The sequence below is a fragment of the Galeopterus variegatus genome, unplaced genomic scaffold, assembly GCF_000696425.1.
Source record: "Galeopterus variegatus unplaced genomic scaffold, G_variegatus-3.0.2 Scaffold1774, whole genome shotgun sequence".
NCBI lineage: Eukaryota > Metazoa > Chordata > Mammalia > Dermoptera > Cynocephalidae > Galeopterus > Galeopterus variegatus.
Genome location: NW_007727885.1, coordinates 8,569 through 17,701, shown reverse-complemented (window position 1 = coordinate 17,701; position 9,133 = coordinate 8,569). Strand labels below are relative to the sequence as shown.

Here is a 9,133-nt window from a genome sequence, read left to right as displayed (position 1 = left end):
CCTGGGGTTTCGCGGGCTCCGGCTCGTGCCCGCTGTAGGGCCCCCGGGTGCGGGCTCCACCCCCTGCCCGTGCCCGCCTCCTTCCCCTTCGCCCTCCCCTACCGTACGGCAGGGCGCCTCCTCCCCGCCCCCTCGGCCGGTCCCGGGGAGGGGAAGGGGGCGGGCAGCGCAGGGGGTGTGACAGCTCCCGCCCGGACCAGTGCCAGCGGCAGCCTTGCTTCAGCCCTCGGTGCCAGCTGGCTCCTTCGCCCGGGACGAAGGCGGAGGCTCGGGGCTCCTTGTCGCTGGGTGGGGGGGCTCCCCCCCACGCCCCCAGCCCTCTGCTCACCCAGGAGGAGCCTCTCCACCCAGCCCCGCGTCTTGCTGCCTGGGCAGCCGGCCCGGCTAGGAATCGGCCCCGGCACCCCCCCAGGACCCCCCTATCGGAGCTGACGGGGTTCGCTGGGGATCTCCCCAGCAGTATTGCTATAGCCTGCACGGTTGTGTGAGCGTGAGAAGGAACATGAAGGTGGGCAAGGCGGGTTCGGAGTAGAGGAGCAGGGGAGGGCGGGAGAGGCAGCCGACACCGCGGGGTGTTCGGGTGGGGGGAGAGGGTTGGTCGGGGGTCAGGGAGGCGGGGAGAAGAAGGGCTTGAGGCAAAGCGGCATTTCGGGGGCATCCGGTGAGTCCATACCCTCCCACTGGGAGGTGGTAGGAGATCCCTGCAGGAGCATGGGCAGTGGGGTGGGGCAGAATTCCAAAGAGGACTGAGAAGGGCCGGACCTTCTCTCGGAGCTAGCTGGAGACCCCTAAGTGCGCCAGACAGGCAGGCCCCAGTGAGGTCTTCCTGTCCCTCCCCCTGCTACTGGCAGGGCTGCAGCACCTCCGCCTGACCAGTCCAGAGGACTTTAAGGAAGTGGTTCTGCCTGGGGCAGTTTTTCTGTGGTCCAGCTGCCCCAGCCCCTGCCCCATGGCTGTCCACCTTCCTTCCTGTGTCACAGGTGGGCTGGCCAGGTGAGAGTCGCTGGCAGGTGGGCCCGGCTGTGGAGGACGGTCCAGCTCTGGGAGCACCGCACGTGGGAGGCCTCCCTGACGTGGTGCCAGAGGGGACGCTACTCAACATGGTGCTGAGGAGGATGCACCGGTCCCGAAGCTGCTCTTACCAGCTGCTTCTCGAGCACCGGCGCCCCAGCCGCATCCAGGGGCTTCGCTGGGTGAGTACCCTTCACCTGCCCAGGCCAGGACCAGGCACCAGGGCCAGAGGAGTGCCTGGACTGTAGTGCGGGCATGCTGCTGGTGCCCAGCTTGATCTGGGGGTGTTGAGTGGTACAGCTGGGGTGGACAGTGGGTTGGGAGGCTTTGCTGCTGTGTGCATGGGTTGCTCCCACAGCAGCAACGTGTGTGTCTGTGCGTGTGGTGCCCAAGTATCTCCATTTGGGCATGGGGAAGAGGGAAGGGATTTGTCATTTATCCCGCACCTCTGTGTGCGAGGTGTTGAGTTAGGTGCTTATGTGTTCTTTCCAGGTGGGAGTGGGAAGTTATGGGGGCCAGGTCAAGTGGGGGGTGAGGTAAGCTTGGTTACGTCACCATGGCAACATTCTCTAATGAGCAACTGAACTGTGTTGATTCTGCTTTTTGATCTTGGGGTGAGGTGGTCATGTGGACACTGCTTGGCATCTGGCTTTGGGGGGGCTCAGGGGAAGATTCTGAGAAATTTGGAGAATCTGAGATGACCGAAGCTCCCTTTGCCAGTGAAAAACAGCTCTGGAGCTGAAAGAATGAAGGAGAGAGCAGGAGGGGGAAAGTATGGTGGGCTTGGGGAGGGGAGGGGGCAGGATAATGGCTGTAGGGTCTCAATCAGCAGAGCAGCTCTCCCCAGCCACCTGAACATAACAGAGTAACTTCCTGGGAGGTTCAGTTATTTGTCTGTTGTGTGTGCCCACCTGTGTGTGGGGGAGTGCGGGAGGGTACTTGGGTAAAGGGGTGCAGGGGAAGCAGGAGCAGGTGACAAACTTGGAAGAGCTCATTTCTTATGGGCAAGTCCCTCTGAGTAGAGCAACCACCACATTCTCCCTCCTTTTTCCTACTTTGCCCAACTGCCATTTATGTTTACCGAAATATGAGGCTCGGTGGAGAAAACTGAGGCCTGCCAGGATGAGGGTCTACGCAACTGGAATTGAGAGCAGAATCAGGTGTCACTCCCCAGCTTTCCCCCAGCTCCTCTCTACCTTGGTCTTCCTGATAAGGGGCCTATTGGGCCTTGGTCTTGTCCCCATACCTCCTACCCCTTCTTCTCTCCGGTCCAGTGGCAGTAGCTACTGCTTGGAGCCAGTGGGCTGGAACCCTCCCTCCCTCCTTCCCTCTCAGGCTATAATTACTTGTGCATTTCCTGTCCCCTTCCCAGCTTGTAGAAGCAAGGTAGGAGGTGGGGGGGAAGGTCAGGTGCCAGGACAATGAGGCCACTGGAGGATCCCCTGGGACCCAGAGTCTGGGAGAGGGTGGGGGAGGCCTCCAGGCTGTCTTCTGATTCCCTCAAGCCCCCAGAGTTGAAGGTGTGGTGTGCACAGGGAGGCTGGAAGGGTGGGGGTGTGGGTCTCTGAAGGATAAATGGGGTCAAAGGCACAGAAACAAGGTCCCTCCTCTGCCAGGTGGGGATGGGTGACTGGAGGGAGCTTAGATTTTTAGAGCTAGAGGCAGCTGGCCACACCCTCTCCTGATGACCATCTCTGGGGGACGGGGTGGGGTGGCTTCATTCCATTGTTCCTGTGTTTAAGCTGTACCTTGTACCTCTTAGTGATGCCACTGGCCCATGAAGGGCTTCCATGAGGGGACAAGTGCCAGCAGGTAGTATGCACACGCAGGATGAAGGAGATGGAGCCCAGAGTCCCAGGAGGACAGTCCTAGGAGTTATTCAGGCCATACCTACCTCTTAGAAAGCCAAGGAGAAAACCCATCAACCTCCCAGAGAAAAGGTCTGAAGAGAGCTGTTTCTGTTCATACCTAGACCAGACAAGAGGAAATGAAAACAGATTACAGCAAGAAGACTTGAGGTTAGATACAGAAAGGACTTACCAACTGTGGCAAAGGTGACACTTGAATGGGATGGAAGAACATCTTCTTTAGGAAATATGAGGAGGAGATGAGATCTTGTCTGGTGTCTGCGGCAGGGGCAAGATTGGGGTCACCTCTGGTGGGTCCCGCTAGCTCAGGGAAGGCCAGGATGCTTTACTTGAGTGACTGTTTTGGGGAGGTGGCCCTTTTCTCTAACTCAAAAAATGTGCTTTCATCTAACCTGTCTAATGGTAATAGCTAATAGTTACATAGTATTTACGTCCCATACATGTTGTAAGAGCGTTACCTTTATCATATCACATAATTCTCACAACAGTCCTGTGAGATAGTTACTAATTCATCATTCCCATTTTATAAATGTAAAAACGGAGGCACAGAGAGTCGTAGGTCTAGGGTTACACAGTTGCTAAGTGGTGAAGCTGGGCTTTGGTCGCAGCCAATCTGGCTGCAAAGGGGAGATGAGATCTTGTCTGGTGTCTGCAGCAGGGGCAAGATTGGGGTCACCTCTGGTGGGTCCCGCTAGCTCAGGGAAGGCCAGGATGCTTTACTTGAGTGACTGTTTTGGGGGAGGTGGCCCTTTTCTCTAACTCAAAAAATGTGCTTTCATCTAACCTGTCTAATGGTAATAGCTAATAGTTACATAGTATTTACGTCCCATACATGTTGTAAGAGCTTTACCTTTATCATTATCACATAATCCTCACAACAGTCCTGTGAGATAGTTACTAATTCATCATTCCCATTTTATAAATGTAAAAACGGAGGCACAGAGAGTCGTAGGTCCAGGGTTACACAGTTGCTAAGTGGTGAAGCTGGGCTTTGGTCGCAGCCAATCTGGCTGCAAAGTCCAAGCTTGTAACCACCATGCTTTACTTCTCTCTTACTACAGATAGTAACACTGACTCCCCAAGGCACCACCCCACCCCACGCACCCTTCCCTGTCCCACCACACACAGCCCTGGCCTGTGACCTTAGCCATGGCCTGAGGGAACTGGTCTGACGGGTCCTCATGCTGTCTGGCTCTGTGCCTGGCCCTCCAGCCCGGCTCTGACACTGCAACAGGGATAGGGGGCAGGGCAGGCCATAGCACTGGTGCTGGGGAGCTAACACCTCCTCTTCTACCCCAAATCCTTCCTGTCCAGGAATGAGAGGAGGAGGTGGGTGATGCCCTTCACCGTGGCCCATTCCAGCCTCTTCTTTCCAACTGAGAACCCCCAAGCTGACTCTCATGGCAATCAGATACAGGACAGGGTCAGCCATGGTACAACATTTCTTTGCCCTGTGTCTGGGTAATAGGTGCCCATCATGAAATAATGAAGTTTGATCGAGTCACTTAGCATTTACTAAGCAGTTACTCTGAGCCAGGCACCACTCCAAGTGCTTTATATTACCTCATTTGAGCCTCAGAATAACCCTATGGGATAGGTACTATTATCTTCATCAACCCCATTTTATAGGTGAGGAAACTGAAGCACTGAGAGCTTGAATAATCAGCCCAAGGTCACATAACCAGGCGGTAATGTGAGAACTAGGATTTGAACCCAAGTACCTGGCTCTGAAGTCCACACACTTGAAACTGCCCCTGAATAATAGCCCTCCTCCTGCCCTATCCCAGGTTCCTATGTGCACGAACATTCTAGGGGAGCAGAGGGGCTATGATAACAAATATATCTAACTTTATTTAACCCAATCGTTTCTATCTAAACTTACTTGCCCATGGAACATTCCTGAGGGCAGAGTACCTCTACTATCGCCGAGTCCAAGGCACAGAGTGGGGAAAACACAGGGGAGGCACCATGGAAGATAGTAGGCACAAACTTACTTGCCCATGGAACATTCCTGAGGGCAGAGTACCTCTACTATCACCGAGTCCAAGGCACAGAGTGGGGAAAACACAGGGGAGGCACCATGGAAGATAGTAGGCACAGTGCTAAGATCATGGACTTTTGAATCAGACAGACACGGGTGTGAATCCCGGTGCCCCTATTTACCAACTGTTAGGGCAGGTAATGTAACCTCTGAGCCTCCTTTCCTCTAGCTGTGAAATAGGATACAAATACCTACTTCCAAGGTCAGCATTGGTAGTGGAGTTACTCAGTAGAATTTTACATTTCTAAGTAGTTGTTACTCTGGGTAATTTACTCCATCTCTCTGGGCTTCTGCTTTCCTTGGCAAAATGAGATGGATGCCTTAAGGTCCTTTCCTCTGCTCTGATGGGCCAGGGCCCCGTTCTCTGACCCTCATGCTCATCCCCTGGGGTAGGACAGGAAATGACCAGCCTGACCACGTGACCTGGCACCTCCCCTCCTCATGTGCCCTCCTGGGTCAGGATAATACCAGGAAGGGCGCTGGGGTTGGAGCCTTGGTTGTGGGCACCAAAGGGAGTTGGGGCAGGGAGTGGGGCCACCTGGATATTTTGACATGAACAACAACAAGTTATTAGCACTCAGGCACTGTTTGTTCCGACACTGGGGGCTGGCTGGGTAGCATTCCTGCCCTTCCTCCCTTCCCCGGCTCCTCCTCCTCATTTCCTGTCCTTAAGTCTCCAGGGCTCTGTGTCTGGCACCAGGCTGGGCCCCATGACCCGGGCAGGGATACCCTTGGGACACCTAGTGACTTCCGCCCAGCCCTGGGCCAGACGCCTACACACATCAGACCTGAGGCCTCTGCTTGGGTACACAGTGGCAAGATACCGGTGCCTGGGGACCTGCCAGGGCCCCAGCTCCCCAGGCAGGTCCTTTTCAGAGACCTGAGTGTAGATGGCAAAGCAGGAGAGAATTGCTGGTCAGAGGAAGGGGGAAGGAAGAGGAACAGGCAGGTATGGTGGGTGGATCAAGCCTGAATTACACAGGGCACTTCACCTCAAGACTTCTGTTTCCTTGTAAGTCACTGAGGAAAGACAATCCCTGCTCTGCCTATTTCACATCCGATCCTTTCTCACATAGGATCCGACAAAATCAAGGAAGTGGACATGCTTTGCAAACTGTAAAGTGCTCTGCCTTTGGGAGGAGACATAGAGGTTAGGGCCTCCTGTCCAGAGTTGTCCACAAACTTCAGTTCTCAGGTGGCAGGAAAAGAAGCATCGTGAGGGGCTTTCATGGCTGACATCTCAGGGCACTGGCCCACGAGTCTCAGGTGGCTTGATCGATACCCAGGGCAGGGAAATCTTGTTCACCAGCATTTCTGTGATAAACCCCGTCTTCCTGAGCCAGTCCTGTGTGCCGCCAAGGTCTTACTCACTCTTGCAGGGTTGTGAACTAGCAGCATCTCAGAGAGAAAAGAAGCTTCTAGCAAGCAGCCCCACCCTACGCTTCACAGATGAATAATAATAGCTAACATGTAGATACAACTGTATGCCAGGCAATGGTTTAAACATTTGATATATTTGCTCATTTAATCCTTCCAAAAGCTTATGAATTGGTATTTTTAGTGTCTTATAGATTTTATAGGTAAGGAAACTGAGTCAGGGAGAGGTTAAATCACTTGTTCAAGGGTCACATTGCCAGTAAATGGAGGAGCAGTGTTTTGAATCCAGGAGCCTGCTTCGGGGTTTCTGTTTCTCACCACCAGGCTGAACCAAGGCCCACAGGGGGCAAGAGACCTGCCCATGGTCCTGCGGTTGGGCACAGAACCTGGCTTGGGATCAGGTGTGAGACCCCAGTCTGGGAGCGGGTGTTCCCAGGCCTCCCGGCCTCTCACAGGGCTTCTTATTGCACCTCCTCGTGTTCCCACTTCTGGCTCCATTGCTCCTTCCTCCACACGGGGGTAGTTGACCTGGGAGCCTGGGCACACTGGGCCCTGAGTAAGCAGAAGGGGGATCTTGGGACATCACTGTGGGGATGCAGTGCTTGGGTCTGGAAGAAAGAAAAGGGCTGGTGATGGGGATGGCAGGGTGGGAAGAGGCGGATGCCTGGGGCACAGGGTGCTCAGTGAATATTTGCTTATTTGTTGAATGATTGGCTAAATGGATGCATTGAAGAAAAGGGCTGGTGATGGGGATGGCAGGGTGGGAAGAGGCGGATGCCTAGGGCACAGGGTGCTCAGTGAATATTTGCTTATTTGTTGAATGATTGGCTAAATGGATGCATTTGGAGTTGGGGGCTGGGCAAGGGTGGGAGTGCTAGAGGAGGGGGGTCCAAGAGCTGGGTTTGAAGGCCTGTGCTGACTCTCCCCACCGCCCCCAGACGCCGCTCACCAGTAGCGAGGAGTCCCTGGACTTCAGCGTGAGCCTGGAGCAGGTACATGCCCTGGAAGGGGAGCGGGCAGGGCAGCACCATGCAGGCAGGGTTCGAGGCTGAGCTGGCTGCACCCTTCCTCCCTCCAAGGCCTCCTCAGAGCGGGTGCTTAGGGCTGGGAAGCTGCTACATCAACATCTCCTGGCCACCTGCCCAAATCTCATCCGCGACCGGAAGTACCATCTCAGGCTCTATCGGTGAGTGAGGCCCTGCCTGCCTCCCCACCCCGCCACCGTTTCCCTTCCATTCCTATTCTGTGCCAGGCATCTGGGCCTAGCCCTGCCTCTGGCAGAAGAAGTGAGCCTGGGCCTAGGCAGGTGCCTTTCTGATGGAGAGTTCCTCCCTGGCCCCTCCACTCTCCTTCCTTGCACTGTCCCTCTCCTTCCCTGTCCCCTCCACTTCCTACAGGCAGTGCTGCTCTGGCCGGGAGCTGGTGGATGCGATCCTGGCCCTGGGGCTCGGGGTCCATTCCCGGAGCCAGGCCGTGGGAATCTGCCAAGTGCTGCTGGATGAAGGTGTCCTCTGCCATGGTGAGCCTGAGCCCAGGGTGGGGCTCCAGGACGGGGCCGGGACGGGGCAGTCCTGGGGAGCAGCCACCAATGGAGGCTCCTGAGTGGGGTGTCATTGCAGTGAGGGCCTCATACTCACATGGCCCCAATTTCTTCTCCTCCCCCATGCTTGGGCCTTGGCCGCCAGTGAAACATGACTGGACCTTCCAGGACCGAGACGCCCAATTCTACCGGTTCCTTGGGCCAGAGCCAGAACCCATAGGAGCTCATGAGGTGGAGGAGGAGTTGGCAGAGGCCATGGCTCTGCTCTCCCAGCGGGGGCCCGATGCCCTGCTCACTGTGGCACTTCGAAAGCCGTGAGTCGGGAACCCTGCACCCCACAGCCCAGGCCCTGCACGGCATTCACATTCCACAGCTTCTCAGATTCATCTCTGAGGGGTCCCTCTCTTGTTGCTGAGGGAAGGGCGCCTGGCTGTCCCAGAAGACCTGAGCTCTGACCTGCATTTTGCCTGGACTCACCATGTGATCTTGAGCCACTCCCCCCTCCCACCCGCACACCCACCGCTGAGTCTGTTTCTTTCTCTGTACATGAGGGTGTTGGGCTAGAGGGTCTCTGAGGAGCCTGCCTGCTCTGAGATGCAGTTGTTGCTGAGAGAGGGTGGTTCTGGAATCTAGAGGCAGGTCTCGGTTCAGATTCCAGCTCGAACAGCTACCAGCTGGGTGACCTTGACCTCTGCATGCCAGCTTCCTCTTCTGTCAAGAGAGGATAACAAGCCCACGTCAGAGGGCTGCTTTGAGGGTGGACTGAAGTAATGCGTTTGAAGTGCTTTGCACAGTGTCTGGCACATGGTGCACACCCAGTGAAGTTTTGCCTGTTAGTGACAGCGATCATAGCTGAGTGCGTCTGGCCCAGGCCTCTGCTGGGTGGGTGGGGTGGCTCCCCTGCCTGGTCCCAGCCCCCCGTGGTTCATTGTGCGCATCCCCACACTCCTGTGCCTGCAGCCCAGGGCAGCGCACAGACGAGGAGCTGGACCTCATCTTCGAGGAGCTGCTGCACGTCAAGGCTGTGGCCCACCTCTCTAACTCGGTCAGTCCTGCCGCCCAACCCTGCCCCTTCCCTGGGAATCTCCTCTTCCTGTAATTTCCCTGAAGCTCCAACTGCTGGGCCAGAAGACAGTTCTTCCCTTCCGTCTGTGGCTTGAAACCACCAGTCTGATTTCTTGCCCTGGCAGCCCTGTCTGAAAATCCTTCTGCCTCACTTAGCCCATTTCCTCCACTTGGCTTTGTGTCCTGCCGAGTCCCAGGAACACCTGACCTGGCCACGTCTCTGTCCCCTAG

At 55.9% G+C, this 9,133-nt stretch overlaps 1 protein-coding gene across 1 annotated transcript in view; it reads left to right on the top strand.

Moving 5' to 3' along the window:
* Positions 1-484: 484 nt before the first annotated feature.
* LOC103595451 (rap guanine nucleotide exchange factor 3) overlaps positions 485-9,133 on the top strand; it is a gene marked incomplete at its 3' end in the record, with an annotated part of 15,624 nt that continues 6,975 nt past the window's right edge. The window contains exons 1-7 of the mRNA XM_008578860.1: positions 485-508; positions 981-1,193; positions 7,236-7,289; positions 7,377-7,483; positions 7,695-7,816; positions 7,983-8,151; positions 8,798-8,882. Of these exons, the coding sequence (XP_008577082.1) occupies positions 503-508; positions 981-1,193; positions 7,236-7,289; positions 7,377-7,483; positions 7,695-7,816; positions 7,983-8,151; positions 8,798-8,882 (756 nt within the window). The remainder of the gene's footprint in view (positions 509-980; positions 1,194-7,235; positions 7,290-7,376; positions 7,484-7,694; positions 7,817-7,982; positions 8,152-8,797; positions 8,883-9,133) is intronic.